Raw genomic sequence first — 19,423 nt, forward strand, 5'->3', positions numbered from 1 at the left:
AGCACGTCGAAGTGGGTGGGGTCACCTGTGATCTGGGTGGCTTGGCGGGTCAGACGAGAGATGTAAGTGTCCGCGAGTGGAGGAAGGTCAGGTCTTCAGAGACGTGCACACCAAGGAACTTGGTGCTACTCACCCTCTCTATCGGTTAGTATATTACAAACATATGGATATACAAACAAATGGATATAAATGGAGCTGGTTAAAACTCTCCACGAGGCTGCAGTAATATTCCTCTGTTCATCACAGAAGATAAAAACTACATGCCTGTGAGTATTGTTATAGTACAGAGCCTGTGAACATATGTTGCTCCACTGCTTGTGTTCAAATATCTGTTGCTTGAAGGGTTATAAATCTGATGCCAGTTGTTAGCCTGTCGATGACATTTCCCATGATTTGTTAGCATTAAGCCAGCATACTTTAAGGCAGTGGTTCTCAATTATTTTCTGTCATGCAGTCCCCAAGGAAGAGGAAAACATCTCGCGCTCCCCCCCGCATGACTATAAATAGTATCATTTGTCTATAAAATTGTTATAAGTACACCTTTGCATAACACTGCATCCTTATTAACGTATAAGAGAATAAAAAAAAAGAAATATGGACCAACTTACAACAAAGAATAGCTTTACTAAAGCTATTCTTTGTTGTATCACTTGTATTCTTTGGCATTTGACTCAGATTTGTTCTTGGTTTTGCTCTTCGGTGCTTTCTACCGTCTTTGTTAACGATTTGTTGCTTTACTGTTGTATATGTTAGTTGCTCCATGTACAGCACTTTGTATGCAGCGATGGCTGTCTGAAAGTGCTCTATAAATACAGTTGAGTTGAGTCGTAACTGGAACAGAAAAGATTTAAAGTGCATCTGAAATTCAAAAATAACATTAAATCCTTAATTTAACAATAAATATTTTTTGACTGACCATGTCAAACCATACTATACTGAAAAATAAAATTACATAAAATCAATAACTAATAATGCATTCAAACTAATCACCAACATTATCTCAGGAGCACAATATGAAAAAAAAAACTTTAACCAGCAAAACAAAAATATATAAAATAATTTGTGCTTTTTTTTTTCTTTTAATCAAAGATGATGTCTGGATTAATGGTTACAATGAGCACGTTTTGCAATGCACAGCTTTTCGAAGCGAGGTTTGAAGCAGGACACAACAACTCTCGGCTCCTGCTCAATGTGTAGACCTGTATTTAGTTTACTCAGTAGCAGTCACAAAGCGGCATGATTGTTGGCAATATTCGGCAGTTTTCGCTGAAAAAAACTCAAGCAGCTTATCAGCGTGATTGGGGTGCAATGTCTTTAAGTGACGCCTTAGTGTATGCAGAAAATTGGTGAAGATTGCACGACTGTCTGTGTCCTATGTGTTGTGTTGTGTTATTTTTGTTATTTTGACTTCAAAATGGCGCCACGAGAGTGGCTGCCTTTCCAGCAGCTCCTATATTTTGTTGTTCTACTTCTTCCTTTCGTAACTTTGCTGCTGTGAATTGGGAATTTCTCAATTGCGAGACTAATAAAGGTTTTCTTATCTTTTCTTTTCTTATCTTCATTTATTTGGCTTCATGCTGTCCGCTCCCAAAAATCTTAGACACGGTAAACACATCGATCTTTCCTCGTCTGCCACCGCAGTCACATTGAAGCCAAGCGCTACATACTTCTCGTCATATTTCCTCTCTGAGAATGCTCCCTGCGCAAACTCTGCCAATGAGAGCACCACTGCCCCCGAATGTAGTGGAGGTGCAACTGCACGTTATTTTAGGACAGTAAAAAAATAAAAAAGCATATTCCCCGAGGTCAAATGTGCCCCCCTTGATGGATCCTTTGAGTATTAAAATCTTGTAGCGTAGCAGACCTCAGTTTTCAACAAAAATTTGACGGTTTTAATCCTAAAAGTGTATTAAAAAAATGTAAACCAGGGTAAGAGTAAACACAGTTAGAACATAATAAAAACTATATATTAAATGATTCCATTAACATGTATTGCACACAAATGTTAAATCAAATCTGTACCTAAACGTTTTTTAAAAAACAGTTCTTGGAAGATTAAATGAAAATGTATTGACAAAAAAATTTAAATATAAAAGAACTGTACTATGGTGGTAATAGAAATGAAGAACCAAAATAATGCAAAACTGCACCGTGAAGCAACCTAAGAGTAGCAAGATTAAGTGCATGCTGTTGCCGTTCACGCAAAGTATTCTCCCTTTCCCGCTTGAAGATTTACAGGTCACCAAGCATGCGAATTTATGTCAGGCATTGACAAACACTTGAAATAAACATGAGAAGATTAGGAAAGAGATCAAGCCATCTTTATTCAAGGTGTCTTTTGCTAAATTGAATGATTGACATGACCATTTAGATGAGGCCTCAGTTTCACAAAGATGCTGAGACACCAGCAAATATGCACATATATCTCAACGTATATTTTGTTAATTCTCTACGTCTTGACATATTTTTAGGTGATTAGGGTTTTGTTTGGTGTCACCAATGTAGCCCCCAAGGACTACATGAGTAGCCCGAGGGCCTGTTCGAAATAAAGCTCAACAGTAATGGGACATTGTGATTTTCTACGAATGATATTGAAGTGATCGTTTGAAAATGTAGACAGCGGTAGAGACTTAAAAAAAAATCAATAAAGTACTGCATATTGATACGTGCTTGTTTCCTAATCATTGTGACAAATCATTTACATGGTGTGTCTTCACCAAATGAAGAGCATTAATTACACTGGACCACATGTGTCCCAAAATGTATTTTTGATGCTGATTTTAAAAATGTCTTGCACAATAGGTTTTGGAGATATAAATAAAATGTATTTATTTATTTTTTCAGTTTGACTTCGAACATCTTTTGTAATCCGGATTTCACCATGCATTTTAATCAATGGCTGCTTCAGAAAAAGATTTGACATGTTGTTGAACCAAAACTTTAATTCAGAAATATTTCCATATCTTCAGATTTAAAATGACATTTCTTTTCAAAGATATACCAATGAAATGCAGTGGCAGGTGTGTATAAAATGATTCAATGTGTTTACATTTGAATGACTTTCATGGTCTGAGGGAGATGATGTGGCCTGCGATCAAAATGAGTTTCACATCCTGGGCCCTGACCTATGGGTGTATTCAAGAAAAGGAGCAAGTGTACATTACTGACTTTTAATTCCAACGTCCTTACCTCCTGTGTCGGGATCGTGAAAATTGGGGTCCAAGCCTTTTTCCAGAAACCGGGAGACCTTTTCGACGCTCCTCTGCTGCACATACTCCATGAACTTCTTCAGGTTGGCCTAATGGAGGGAGACAAGGGAGCGAGGAGGGAGAACGGGTTGTGGTGGGGTGGGTGGAGGGGCAGAAGGAAGAGACAGCTGTGATTGGCCCACGGCAGACTCGTGTGGCTGACGCCGTTTAATAATGCAGCGGCGAGATGAAAGCTTAATTCGCTGCGCGACTCTTTGCCAGCACGTGAAGGCTTTATGTCTCTTCTGTCATCATATCAAACAAATGGAGCGTGCGGCCGTAGATAAGCTTGTGACAAAGACAACGGGAGGCAAAAATGTCTGGCGCGTTAACATGGGAATAAAGTTTTATTTACGCTTCCGATGTTGAAAAATGGGGAGCACGGAATCCTAGTTGTTAGCATGCCTTGGGGTTTTACTGTGGCTTCCTCTGACATTCGAACAAAAAAAACAAAAAACATGCATGATCGGTTCATGGAGGATTAAATTGGCCAGAGGTGATAAAGTGAGATTTTTGTCAATATGTGCCTTGTGATTGGCCGGTGACTACACCCCGCCTCTCGCCTGAAAGTCATATGGATTAGGCTCCATCTCACCAGGGAACTCTAATGAGGACAAGTGCCACAGAAAATGGATGAATGTGTGCTTGTATTATGTCCACTAAGTCATTTTTAGTAGGAAAAAGTCTTGTGACACTTTGGTAGCATTCCAAGAAAGCTATAATATCACAATGTGAGGGGAAAAAAATAATTAGAGGAAAAGTTGCACTAGTTGAGTATCATAAGCAATTTATTTTTTCTCATGAGAAGTAAGTCACAAAATTATGTTAAAATAAAATTGGAGGGTTTTTTTTGTTTTGTTTTGTTTTTTGTTTATGTTTTTTGTGAATATGCTGGTGAGTAATCGGTTCCAAAATGTCTGACTAAAGCCAAACCACACTAAAAACTAAGCAATATGTCCATACATAAAAAAATTATGTGAATGCACTTATTTTGTTCCACATACCAAAAATATTAACAAAGAAAATATCTGTAGTTGAACATGCAAAAACCAATGTGAAATAAACCAGTGACCAAGGAAATAGCTCAATTAACATTAGTCATGGTCCTTATTCCCATGATTCTACTGCAACAGCAAAGTAAGTAGGCTCACTCAGTTGGTAAGATCTCAGCAGTGCAAAAAGTGCAGCACCCGGCTGACAAAATACAAAGTGAACAAAAATACAGACAGAGGAAGCACCTTGACAGGGCAGGTCCACATAGCAAATAAACCACAAAAGGGCAGATCAATCATCCAATGCCGCATCATGACACTTTCACAAGCCGTATAGGAAAATGCTCAAGAAAGTTATCCATATGCATCAACGGCTTTTTGCGGTAAATACATTGTAAAAAAATTGGCAGAAAACCAAATCTCATAAAAACTGGTGTATACGAAAACCTATGCTCCACTGTCCATTTGTGTGTGTGTAACCCCGTGACTGATTGGCGACCAGTCCGGTGTGTGTGCAGCCGGCCTCAAATTCAACTGGAACCGACTTCAGCTAATTGACATGAGGACAAGTGTGAGCAAAAAATGGATGTAAAAGGCATTTCAGTGAGCAAGCATGAAGAGCCCATCAACAAATACATGCAAATCCACTCTGTTTTGACATTCATTATAGATGCAAGCTCACAAAGGAAGCTTTCCAAATGGCGTTAACGCCAAATGATACAGGAAGTTTTGATTTTCAAATCAGGATGAACTGTGACATCCCCTTGAGCAAATACTTATTTTATAATAAACTCAACTTTCACAACCAATGCACTCAAGGCTTGCAGCTACACGCCCTAACGCTTTCAATGAGTGAGAATCGATAAGGCGCTCACCTTGTGTAGCATCGTCTTTTTCGCGCACTTCCTCTCTTTAATTCCACTTCACACAAGCTGCGTTTGTCTTCACGCAGCCCCGCCTGCCTCTACACGCCGGTACATCCTCCCCGCATCCCCACCATAACACGTGCCCCGGCCCCCCTCGATGACACGTCACCACAAGCCGCCAACGACGGCTACACTCACTATCTCCAGGCGAGTGAGAGAAATACGCTGGAGCCTTTTTTCTTTCTTTCCCCTTCTTCCTACCCCTCCTGCTATCTTCAGATGTTGGCAGGTGCAGTTGTTATGGCGATGGGATACAAAGACAGCTCACGAGTGGGGAAAGTGCAATTGTGGCAGTCTGTGAACACAGTGCAGCTGGGTCCACAGGTTTACAACAGTTTAGACATATGACATTTTTTGGGATGTGGACAGCGCGTAGGTGGGCCTCTGGTTGACTGGTTAGTGCGTCGGCCTCACAGTGCAGAGGTGGAGGGTTCGATTCTGGCTCCGGCTTTCCTGTGTGAAGTTTGCATGTTCTCCCTGTTCCATCGTGGGTTTTCTCCGGGTACTCCGGTTTCCTTCCACATTCCAAAAAACATGCGTGGCAGGCTAATGGAACGCTCTAAATCAGTGGTGTCAAACATACGGCCCGCGGGCCGGAACCGGCCCGCAAGGAGGTTTGATCAGGCCCGCAGGATCATTTAAAAGTGAAAAAATGCATAAAAGACACGGAATGAATATTTTTAATGATGTGCAATTCATGAAATATCCGCTAGGGGGACACACTGTTTTGATCAGAGAAAAAGACAACCTTGTTTTGATCAGAGAAGAAGACAATACCAGCCTCAGTCTGTCACTGAGACAGACCCAACACAGCAGACGCTATCAAGGATATGTGAATACTTTATTCTTTACACATATTATAGCACTCTCCTTAGTTTGTAAGGTGTAGGCAGGGATTACATTTAGAATTTATATGCTCGTGTAAATGGTTTTAAAAATTCCTTTCTTTATAAATCTTGTTTAATCTTAAAAGTGCATTACTATATTTTTCAATAGCAATTACTTGTTAAGGTTTGGTGCCTTTGTACAGTCAATGGGATCAGCTGCAATGCATATATGTGAATGATAAAAGTAAATTGCATATTTGTCTAAGGAAATCTAAGGTCCTTCATGTAATGTTTTGTAAAAAATATATTCATTAAATTTCAACATTTTCCTAGTATTCTTGTGCTTCTTTAGACCAAAACAAAGGATATACATATTATTTTGGTTATTTACAGCAGAGTATGGTGTCATTTTTAATGGTCCGGCCCACTTGACATCTACCGAGGCTATATGCGGCCCACAATGTGAAATGAGTTTGACACCCCTGCTCTAAATTGTCCCTTGGTGTGAGTGTGAGCGTGGATGGTTCTTCGCCTCTGTGTGCCTTGCGATTGGCTGGCAATCGGTTCAGGGTGTCCCCTGCCTCCTGCCCAAAGACTGCTGTGATAGGCTCCAGCACGCCACGCAAGCCTTAAATTCTGATTAAAAACAGTTGGAAATGAACTGAAAATTGAGAAAATAATAAACTGAAAACAAAATATCAACAAAAAATATAAAATAAAAATAAATAAATAAGCAAACAAAATTTAAAATTGACTTGGTTTCATCAAAATCTTAAGAACGGGCTTCATAGCCTATAACTATGCTGGATATAACCCGCTACAATTTAAACTCTACATGAATAATATCTGAAAGGCATTCTTTGCACTTGTCTATTATGTTCAGTGAAAGGTGTAAATGTATCGATCACATTTACATGTTCCCCATATTTAAGGGAGTGAGCATCTGTGCCATTACATTTCAGACAGTGTTAAGGTGGATGAAGATGATTAATATCAATTCCTTTTTTTCTGAGGAAAACGCAATCTCGATTTTAATGAAGGTCTGACAAGAAACACACAGACACACACATGCGTGCGCATTTGTAAAGGGGACTGGTCTCACTAGTGGGAAATCAATGCCTAACACAGGAAGTTGAAAGCAGTAACAGCAGAGCGCTGCATCAATCACGCCGTAAGGGGACGGCGGCCTGGGAGTCAATTGAGCTCATAGAACACGAGCAGGAAATTGACGTGTGCCAGAGCACCAGCCATATTAAAAAAAAAACAATAATAATAATAAATTAAAAAAACTTTTTAAATAAATAAAGGTCGCTGCTTTCATTATTGAACATGCAATAGTGTAGGTGGCTTTGTTGCACTGGAGAACAAATCAATGTTTTATTCGCAGCCTTTGGCCATTTTGCTGTTGACTCACTTCAGTGTGCCTTTAGTGTGGAAATAACTTGCTAACAGTCACATGCGCTGTGTAACTACACAATTGCAGCGGAACCTGTAAATTCGCCTCAAGAGAGGCAACCGCTGTCATGCATGAAAATGGATTCATGTGTGTGTGCGTGTGTGAGACAGTTGAGAAAACGGTACGTGAAGGGATAGTGTGTAGAAATGTATTGATTTTCCAATGTTCATTCATTTAAAAAAAATACCAATAATTTCAATAATATGTAAAAAAAAAAAAACAACATCAATGTAATTTTCATAATTGTAGGTGAAGTAATCGCTAATTAAATTATGTAGGGCGCGCCTCCCCGATAGGAGGCGGCTGTGTTTCGCCACCATCTTTCTGCTACGGATACTCGAAGGAGACAAATTTGGTGAACATTGTTCCTCAACATCATGACGACAGAATGGGTAACAAATACAATGGCCTATGTAAACTTGGAATAAAGTTGTTTGCGATGACATTTTCTTGCACCTCTGCTGAAGAAATGGGTGGGAGCCTTGCGAAATATAATCTCTCTGAGGCACGGTCGTGCACATGCTTCAAAATGCAACACTTCAGAGCTGTTTCATCTTTGGCTTTGACATGATCGTGTCTCTGCTATCACTTGAAAATTGTGAATCTTCACCCAGCCTTGGTCCAGGTTGTGGGCAGATATATTCTTATTTTGTCACGACGGGAAGGTTTGCTCACAGACACTTTTTGGAAAATTGACAGCTCATTTCCTTGGCTGAGTTGGCAGGTACCCATCTATATGTATACACACTATTAAAGTCCGTTTTACATAACATTCACCCTTTAAAATGTAGACTCCCACTTCCCCAAACTACTCTTCACTTTTTGAGCAGGGCTGGCTTTGATAGTTTATTTTGGTCGCTCCGAAACAATGTTGCACAGATGGCTGCGAATGGGCCCACATATCTCGCGAAAAATATCTTCTGAAGACAAACAGCAAACCATGAAGTCTGCACTCTTCCACATTTTTTTTGAAATGGGGAATGTTTCCTGAACACAATTCAACAATATTAATACATATAGTGATTTCATCAATCCACTTTCTTAACCGCTTTGTCCTCAAGGGCATCGCGGGCGTGCTGGAGCCTATTCCAGCTATCTTTCCGCAGTAGGCCCGGTACACCCCTGAACATGTTGCTAGCCAATCGCCGACATACATTGACTTGAAAAATGTAAACGCTGTATTTCAACCGCATGTTTTAAGTGACCCAATCAACTGTTTGTTTTATTTGGGGTTGATCAACAATGTATATATACACTGTATACACACACACACACACACACACACACACACACGCACATTGGGATAGTTGGGATATGCAAAAAAAATAAATAAAATACATGGAATGGGGGGGATATAATATATTCTGATGTGGATCAAAATTGGATGTATGCCAATGTGAGAACAGCGTGAATTTTTGTAATGTGTTTCTCAATTGAAACTGTTGGTCAACATTTTTTTTTAATTAGTTTGAGTGAGACTATTTAAAGTCATGAACTACTATGTATCATGTGGGAACAATTTATCCTTTGACACACTGAATGAGGCCATTTTAATGCCAATCAAGACATTGGTTTTAAATTCATTGATTCAATGCATTTTAAGACCTAAAGATTTTTCAGAAACTTTGTCCTCAGAAGGCTGCATTTATATTAGTCATTCTTTGCAAAGGATATAGAATATATCTCTGCGAAATTGTTTCGTTAAATGTCTACATGTGTTGCTCCAGTGTTCTCAAGTGTGCTCAAATATCCGCTGCTTAAAGCGTTATAACAATGTTGTTACTGATACTTTGACTGAACCATCGATGGCACTTTGCATTCTGGAAATTTAAATGACGAAAAAAATGGCCAATCTTTAAGAGCACACTAAAATTGAAAACATTCAGCATTTTATCATGCTGGATATTGGGAAGCAACAACCAACGTGTCTCATCTGCTCCCCTCACAGCCTTTTTACTGGGTTTTTTTTTTTCCTACTCAGTGGGCAGTCGAATACGGGCTTGTGCATTCATGCGGCGCATATGTGTAACGTACATACACTAAGTGTGTCAAACACTCGCACTGGCCTATATTGACACTCATTACAGGACGGCCGCTTCGCCTCTGGTGCCTCACAGCTGGCGGGCACGGACGGGTGAGTAATCATTTGCGAGGATGCTCGTGTGGACCTTTTCACCATGATGTCACAAAGACTGGACATCCGGGTGGCAAAAACTCAGACTGCCCCGCTTTGGGGTATATCTGGCATCACAGCCCCAAACCCAACAAGTTTGTGACATCATTTTCAGTTTCTACCACCCGGAAATACCCTGGGGCCTACTTAGAAACATTCTGAAAATGTCTATACGTGCGCTATTGCGAGATGTGCGGCCAAAATGTGAGCGCAGGCGGACGGACGTGCTGCTTCAAAACACAACCAGACAGACTAAACATTTGGGCAAGAAGAGCTCCGGCTTTGACTGTGAGCCCACAAATACACAAAGCCCTGCTGTCAAGCCAGCAAGACGGATTGAGGCTATGATTACGCAACAACCATCTGACCAAAGTTTGGGGGAAAAATATGCCTCAAAGTTCTGTGAGGGGCCCCACGCAGTGAGGGAAATCAAAATAATTGTTTACTGCTCTTACAGTGTGTGCTGGACTCCAGGTGATCAACACAGTGCACCACCGGCGGACATAACGATATCTCCATCAACAATCCAAACCAAATGTCTGTCATAGTACAGAGACTCCCTTGGGGGGAGGCAACATTCCCACAGTGGTGCACCCAACCAACTGTCGGATCCGCCACCCTACATTTGTCTCAGAAATAACCAACACTGGTCTAACTATGATCTGGCGCAAAGTTCTGCCCTGCTTCACAGTATTTATGCTGTTTAAGAAAATAGAGCGAGAGTCAAGAAACACAAACACAAATTGAGAACACCCACAATTAAGCATCAGAAGTCCTGATGGCACTTAGAGATGTTATTTTTCTCCCTCGCTATTCCATCTTTTGGTGATCTGCATGCACTCAGAGTTTACAACGAGGAGCTCTAAAGCGGGTACACCAGAGTCAAATCCAACCTCCTGACTATTGTGTATTTCTCTGCATGACATGTGGGCACTCTCAGACAACAACAGGGCACTCTAACATCAGGAAAACCCACACAAGCATGGGGAGAACATGCAACATTCACACAGAAAGGATGGAATCGCATGGTGTGATTACAACTTTCATTACACACACATGTACTGTATATCGAACTGTAGCTGGATCGTGATGCTTGCACACTCGCTCCCTCTTTCTCGCTCTCTGTTGTATGTTGCTGCCCTCAGATTGTGAATTTTTATAATCTCCGCTATCCATATCTAACAGGATTATATTGTAATGCTCCCTACATCAGAAAAGACCAATACACTCAATGACAGCTTACGGACTTCATTCCGATGAATAGGATGTACTTTGTGAGGGAAAATCTTTAACCTTTTAGACATTATGGTGCCAAACAAATCTTTTTTTTATTTCTTTTGGGGGGGCGCGGGGGGCATAATCTAAACCCTAAAACCCTTAAGTGACACTTTATATAAAAAACAGTGGAAGCTACAGTATGGCATTTGTGGTCCTCATTCACACACGTGCGCACATGCACACACACACACACACACACACACACACACACACACACACACACACACTGATTCATAATTCATTGGACTAAGATGGACACACTGGATGTATCATTCATGAGTGCAGAAAGAAAACATTCCCCAATGTTAAAAAAAAGTGTTGTTACTATAGCAACAGCATCGACAGCGTCATTAACCATGAATGTTACATTTCACCGCAATGACATGTCTGGTAAAGATTTGAACTCAATATTCCGAACAAAAATATAAATGAAACACTTTAGTGTGTGGTCTGATTTACATGCGTGCACACACAAACATTGTCTCTCTCTCTCTATTTAATTTTATTTATTTTTTTGTGAGCCAACATCAGATTTCCTCCCGCTATAGCGAAGTGACGAAATAATGGAGCGACTAAGGCCTTGTGAAACCCTCACATGTGGCAAATAGAGCCGTAGTTGGTGATTCCGATCAATCAGACACATTCTTGCTCCAGTTGTCACTCGGTAGGCCACGCACCTTAAAGGCACACTTCCTTTCCAAAAGAGGAGAGGTCTGGCTCACTGACTGCTCACACTATCAATAAGACGGAGAGTGGAGGTGTCACTTTGCCTGCACTAACGACTAACAAACAAAGAAAAAAAAAACAAACAAACAAACAAACAAAAAAAAACCCAACCCCAGCTGCTGGAAAGTTTGAGTGGTTTTGAAATGATGACTTTTTAAAACAGTGGTGCACCGTGAAACCAGTCGCCAGCTCACGCCTATTATTCAGCCATTAAAATAAAAGAAAGCACAGGGCAGCCAAAGCACAGAAAAAAAAAAAGCAGCACAATAAGGTTTGCGGCACAGTGCGAAATTACATAAGTAAACTTGCCGTCCAACCTCAGTGGCTTTGCTCCTTGCAGCTCTCTCCAAACGCAGCATCACAATGCCTCCTGAGTAATCCTTTTCAAAAAAGGTGCTGGAGCAATATGCGATGTATTATGTTTATGGACAGTATAGATGAGCAAATTATTTTTGACGCTATTCCTGGCAAGCCAGAATACAGTCCAGTGTTAGCTGGCAGTGTTGGCTTGATTAAAGGCCACAACAAAGCACAGAGCCTCTTTTCCACTCAGCGCCACACACACACACACACACACACACACACACACACACACAGTTTATTGTATTGTATGTGAGCCCCCTTACTCCCCCTCCATAAACGCACATTATGCTCCACTCTCTCAACTAATTCCACCACCCCGAGTGGCCACAACGGTCGGACAGCTTTGTTATGTCCGTCCAATTGGGCCAGTTCGGATGCAGACTCATTTGGCCAAAGAGACATCAACAAATTTAAATTTGAATGAGTTGAATGTAAAGTGTGTAACTTTCAGTTGAATGATGATTCATTACTCATTTTTCATCACATATTTTGTCACACGTTGTAATTGTAACCAGTAATAGCATAAGGCTATTTTAATCAACTTTGTAAGAGAAGATTTCACTTTCTAATCATAACATTTATAAATTGATTTATAATCAATGTATCTTTTTCAATAGTATGTATCAATACTATTATTATAAGTGTAAAGGTCACAATATGAAATATGTGCTGTTTTTTTCCCACACCAACAGTTCAGCCTACTACTCCTACTACTACTACTACTAATAATAATAATAATAATAATAATAAAATAGAACAACTGTCCGACCCTTAAATATGACAGCGGTTGTTAGATTGCACTACAATGCGGGCAGCAGAGATGAGGAGAATGCATGTTGTCATCACAATCAACAGAAAGGAGAATGCTGAATCAGGATCGGTCAGGTGCTTTCACAAATACACACGCGCGCGCACACACGCACACACACACACACATGCGCACACACACACACACACACACACACACACACATATACACACACACACACACAGCTGGGATGTATACAACATATCGCATGAATAATTAGTTTGTTTTACAACACTATTGACTTAAGTATGTTAAAGGTAAGCTAACGTTAGTTCAGCTATGTTAAGGACTTTTTTTTTAACCCTACTATATTATTATTTAATTTTTGAGTGAGCTTCAGATACCCTTATGATCGAATGAAGTGATTAGTTTTTTCAAATGACTCTCATGACAAACAAATCCCAGTAGATGGCGAGTTTACACTGCTTTGGATTTGCATTCAGCACAGCTTTTGAGTTAATGATAGAGATTAGGGGCGAATTTCGGCTTGTCATATTAATTGTCACAGATAGAAATGCTATCACGTTGGAAGTTGGACAAGCCTGTGCACCTTTGACTCCACCAGATTATATTATGTGTCATTAGAAGTGATACTTAGAAGAAAAAGGGTGTGAGATGATTTAATACATAGAATGAATGGCAAATCGCATGTAAAAAATCCACAGGCATTCAACTTGAGACATGGTTGATGAGTGTTGCTCAGGGCCCATTTCTTAGTTGCATACAGGTATGTAATGGTGGTGATCCTCAGGTTTTGAATTGGCGTCACCACCACATAACGGGCTGGCTTTAAAGTCAAGGGTGCTGACTGCAGCGCTAAAAGCTGGGGCTGCTACCTCTTGAGGCAGCACCCTCTTTGTAAGTCTCAGAGGAGTGGGGTTGTTCTTGCTGGCATGGTGACATATATATGTAAACGAATTACTTTTGACATATTTGTGCACAAAAAGCTCGTTTATGTGCTTTTTGGCCAGAAACTTAGATTTTTGGTGAACCCAAACCACGTTCTCCTGCAGAACAAAAAATGCCCAAATCCAAAATAAATGAATCCCACTATTTTTCACAGCCCCACTTTGTTCAGCGGAGAGATCGGTGCTGTTGAACGGTCTGCGGCTGGATGGATGTAAGGCTTGAGGAGCCGACGATGAGAAGAAAGGAGCGTTAGCGCGGAGCGCCGATGCGGATGTGGAACTGGGAGTCGCGGCTTGGAATTGAAGTGGATTTACATGGGACAGGAGATGTGAGACAATCTCTTTTTCGTCAATGGACGCTACAGCTTTGTGTTTGCTTTCAAAACTTAGCTTGTAGCAGATGTGTGCACATTTTCAGCATGACGTCTCTGATCCACTGGTGAAAGGACACTTTGATCCTCTCCGTGATCCTCTCCTCTTTCATCCATAACTGCTTCAGAGAACAAAGTGTATGCAGAAAAGTGGTGAAGATTGCATGACTGTCTGTGTCCTATGTGTTGTGTTGTGTTGTGTTGTGTTATTTTTGTTATTTTGACTTCAAAATGGCGCCGTGTGAGTGGCTGCCTTTCCAGCAGCTCCTATATTTTTAACTAGGACGAGAGGTTGCTTGATTAATCGGGCAATACTTTCATAGGGTGAACACAGTCCATTTCTGCTGCACCAGCAAAGAAGAAGAACGAGAACAAAATTGGGTGCAGTGCAGCAGAGACAACACAATGGCTGGAAAATCTATGATTCACTATATTTGGACCTGGGCTACAAAGGGGGCTGCGGGCGACACATGTAGAACACAAGAGGACAGACGACAAAAACTGTCGGCTGAAAGAGGAGCGATGTGTGTCGTCCATTTATTCAGACTGATTAGAACTCTATTGTGCTTTGTGTTCGCCGATGGCATCTCGTTCCACGGCCGTCTATTCAAACTTCCTGACCCAGAATGATCAAGTCTCATGCGAGTGAGCTGATGTGCCCAGAGCTTTATGACGTGAATTATGTGAGACCAAGTTAGGCAACAAGGCGAAGGACTTTCAAGGCCAAACATCAAGTCCTTTAGCGGCCTGGATGAGGGATGATGGATCAGTGGATTGATGCACGCATGGCTGCATATACAGTACAGAGTTCCTTGGTATGTAACGGTACCAACGTATCAAAGTTTTGAAACGTACACTAAACTTAAAGTTGAAGAATACGAGAAGACACACAAGGTTCCATTTTTTTTGTTTGTTTTTTCATGGGATTACTGTATATTTATGGCTCGGTGACCCGTGTTTCATGCTAATTTACACATTATACATTATATGAATATTACAACATTTTAATTGTTAAATATAGATAAAAAAGGGTTAGGGTTATGGGGATTAGGGTTAGGGGTTAGGGTTAGCGGGTTAGGGTTACGGGGGTTAGTGTTCGGAGGTTTGGGGATTAGGGTTAGGGTTATGGGTCTGGGTTAGAGTGAGGGTTTTGGGTTGAGGTTGGGGTTAAGGGGGGTTAAGGTTCGTGGATATGGGGTTAGGGGGATTGGGGATTGGGGGTTAGGGTTTAAGGTTAAGGGTTAGGATCAGGGTTAGGGGTTAGTGTTAGGGGGTTTAGGGTTAGGTTTAGGGTCAGGTTTAGGGCTAGGAGTGAGGGGGTTAGTGGGGTTGGGGTTAGGGTTAGAGGTTAGGGGTTAGGGTAAGGTTAGGTCTGAGCATTAGGAGGTTAGGGTTAGGGGATTGACGGCTAGGGGGATTGGGGGTTAGATGGATTGGGGGTTAGGGTTAGGTTCGGTTTTAGGATTAGGGTTTATGGGGGTTAAGGGGTTAGTGAGATAGGGGGTTAGGGTTAGGGTTAGATTTAGGGTTAAGGTTAGGGGGGTTAGGGATTTGAGGGTTAGGGTTAAGGGTTAGTGGTTAGGATTCGTGTTTGGTTAGCCGTAGGGGTTAGGGATTATGGTTTTGTTAGGGGTTTGGGTTCGGGGTTAGGTGTTAGGGTTAGGGGTTAGGGTTCTGGTTAGGGGTTAGGGTTTGGATTAGGAATTAGGGGGCATTCGGGTTAGGTTTAGGGTTAGGGGGATTGGGGGTTAGGTTTTGGGTGAGGGTTAGGGTTAGGGTTAAAAAAAAAATCCAGGAATAGGTTTCCAAACTGCGTGTGTATGTCGGGGTCAAGAAGAACAAATAATATTATTATGGCTTATTGAGGAGTAACTTGTGACTGTCTCCATGTGCAGGTGTACGTCTGTATGATACTGTTTCCGATTGGCTACTGTGCACCAAACAGAAGGAGCAGCACAAGGTCCATTGAAATGACGCAGAAAATCTGTGGCAAAAACAATTTCATTCTTAACATTTTATAATGTTATTCTGTTTTTTTTTCTTCAAATATAAAGTACAGTGTTATTGTATAATATTATCGATTTCCAGTATAAACTGCTGTTTTTCTCATGAAAAACCATGTTAGAACATTTTTGTTTCTTTTTGTTTGTGGGAGGCTGGAATGGACTAACGGCATTTCAATTCCATACCCATTCCACGATGATTTTAAAAGGCAAATGCCTCGGGTTATGAATGTGATAATCCAACGTAATAAAAAGTGGATTTATGTTGAAAATATGTTGGAGGTGTAGAACTGTTTTAAAACAGTTTTATTTCACTTTTCTTTCTCCCGATATTGCTGATTTTCACCTATTGCAAGTGGGTCTGCAACATATCCCCTGTGACAAATTCACTGCAATGGCAATCATTCATAGTATTTCACTAGTTTGGTTTCAAATGGATTGTTAGGCTGCTATTTTCCAACTGCACTGATATTACACTTAAAAATAAAAAAGAGACAAAAAAAGGATTTACTTTACTTTGTAGATGTGGCTGGGGTGTCATTAAGCACCCGAGTTCTTATTTTCCATATGGCCTGATTCCAGCACATAGTGAGCAAACAATCAATTTCCTCTTTATACTCTCACTCACTCACACACACATACCCACACGCGCGCACACACACACACACACACACACAAAATACACAACTTTGTCCAGGTGAGGCGAGATATTTCAGCAGGCATTAAACTCTTGCGGTGCCATGATAGTTTTGGAGTTAAGCGTAGTAGGTAAATATTGCAAACAACACAAGGTAAATCTTGTGCTCTTAAATTGAACCTGTAAAATATTGACTTATTGTATTGAATGGCTTGATGTTTTCTTGTATTTATTGCTCGGGTGGCCAAGCTCGGGCCCATTGTTCAAATGTGGCCCGTGAAAGTATTTTGTCTGTCCCACCCTGAATTTAGGAACTAGGTTGGGCTGGCTCTGGGACGACCTGGTCAAAATCCTAAAAAAAAACACAAAAACAAAAAAAAAACTGCACTTAAATGGCAGATTAATTACGTGAAGTACAACATACGTTTGTTATTGTTCTTTTTTTTGTCAGAATTTTATGGCACTCGAGGTAGAGCTGGATATTTTATAACAATGTGTCTGAACTGTTTTATTTGTATTTCTTTGAGGGTGTCACATCTTGGACACTCCTGATTTTGACTTACCGTATTTTCACGACCATTCGACGCACCGTATGGTTGGGCGCAGTCTCATTAATGGGTGCTATTTCTGTATTTTACACATAGACAAAACGCACTGTATTATTGGGCGCGATTTTAAAGTGGTAAAACATACGGCAGCTTAAACATACGGCATGCATGCGCGCACGCTAAAAACACGTTAGCTTGTAGCATACGGTAGCATGCCAAGACATACAGATACAAGCTAAAAACACGTTTTTAGAAAGGCAACGAAGCAAAACGGAGTTCCGTTGTATTTTATTTAGCCATCGTACAATGTACTCACGTTTTTCGATCAATCATCACCCAGAAATCCATCAAAGTCCTCATCCTCTGTATCAGAATTGAACAATTGTGCAAGTACCGGTAATCCATCAAAAACGCCGTGTTCCCTCTCGTTGTCAGTCACTCTCATTGCACAGAAATGATGCCGGCTTTGCCAAAAACTCGAACAACAGTGCAAGCAGACACGTTCGTCCAAGCAGCCACAATCCATTCGCAAATGGTGGCGTAACTCGCCCGGCGCTGCCTCTCACTCTTTGTAAAGTTGTGTTTGCCATCGATCATTCATTGTTCCCATGCCGCTCGCAACTTTACTTTGAACGCCCGGTTGATGCCGATGTCCAGCGGTTGGAGTTCTTTAGTCAAGCCTCCGGTAATAACGGCAAGCTCAGAGTTCATTTGCTTGACTTGGTTTTTCACCGCTGCTGTGAGATGGGCACGCATGCCAAAAGCATAACCGATGGCTTGAAGTTTGAACTGAGCTTCGTAGGCGTGTCTCTTTGTAGAATTTATTTTCGGGGGTTCTTAGAAACCAAAACCGAAGTTGTTTTGCAACAATGCACATAGCCACACTCTATACAGGTGTTGGTACCTGCTTGTAGCGTCGCTTTAGCATCCACTTACACGCCCACCCTTCACTCATTGGCGGCCTGCTTCCCCGCATGCCTGTCACTCACGTCTGCCTTTTCTCTCTCTTTCTCTCCATATATGTATATATACACGCCCACCCTTCACTGATTGGCCGACTTCTTTGCCGCATGCCTGTCTACAGTCACTTCCGCCTTTTCTCTATATAAACAGCGTGTCGGCTGTCAGTCAGGTTTTGGAACTCAGCGCATAGACAAGACGCCCCGCATCATAAGGCGTCCTGTCCATTTTGGAGAAAATTTTAGACTTTTAATGGCGCCTTATAGTCGTGAAAATACGGTAGTTGGATGAATTCCCTAGTAGAAGTTTATCAAAATATGCCCTCAAAATATCTGCTTCAAATCAAATTGGCCAATTTCCTCTTTTCCATTTCTGGCATATTTTCTTATGGCTTTTTCACGGGCCCGTTATAACAGACATGTCCACCAAATTTACAATCAGTGAAACTGGTGTCACAGGTTGATTTTTGTAATGTTCCTGGGGCACTCCTGAGTGATTTGGGGGCTTTTGTGTTGGGGACCCCTAAAATGAGAACTGTTGACATATGTTGCTCCACCTTTTGTGTTCAATATGTGACTTAAAGCAGCAGTTCTCCAACTTTTGATGACAAGTACCAGCTGCAAAAAAAAAATTACTTGCGCTCCAACTACCACTACAGGTCTAATGTTTCTATTAAAAATTATGGAGAGGTTTTATACCTAAAGAGAATATTTAATATTACTGCACGCCATTGTAACATTATGCAGTTTGAAAGATTGCACTCATATATGGGAAAACAAAACAAAACAAAACAAAACTACTTCAATATTGATTCAATTAAAATCAATTGATAATAAAAGCTAAATAAAACATTATCTCAAGTAAAATTTTGTAGCAGTGCTGAAAATGTAATTGCAATGTACCAAAAAGTTAAATATGAATGAACTGTACTAAGACAGTCATTTGTTTGCATATCACGAGCGGGATTTGCATATCATGAGTGTTACTCATACCACGCTTAGAAAATCGCTGACTTAAACGGTTAAAGAATCATGACACTAATGCTATTCATTTGCCCAACTATGGCGTTTTGCAATGTTTGTAGTATTTGTTGGCTCTTACTTTTGGGAATTATTTGGTTGTTTAAAATAAATCTTAATCTCTTTGTTTGATGTTTAGTTTGACATCGAACTTCAACTAGGAGTCGCAATAAACAGTTC

The 19,423-nt window shown here is 40.8% G+C and overlaps 1 protein-coding gene across 6 annotated transcripts in view; it reads right to left on the reverse strand.

Annotated features, from left to right (window-relative positions):
• Positions 1-19,423, reverse strand: part of shank3a (SH3 and multiple ankyrin repeat domains 3a) — a 194,398-nt gene that overhangs the window by 81,058 nt on the left and 93,917 nt on the right. For all 6 annotated transcript variants that reach the window (XM_086109498.1, XM_086109496.1, XM_086109497.1 and 3 more), the window contains one exon: positions 3,190-3,298. In XM_086109498.1, coding sequence (XP_085965624.1) covers positions 3,190-3,298 — 109 coding nt within the window. The remainder of the gene's footprint in view (positions 1-3,189; positions 3,299-19,423) is intronic.

The sequence above is a fragment of the Hippocampus guttulatus genome, chromosome 4 (genome assembly GCF_054856545.1).
Source record: "Hippocampus guttulatus isolate MCC_2025c chromosome 4, RoL_Hgut_1.0, whole genome shotgun sequence".
NCBI lineage: Eukaryota > Metazoa > Chordata > Actinopteri > Syngnathiformes > Syngnathidae > Hippocampus > Hippocampus guttulatus.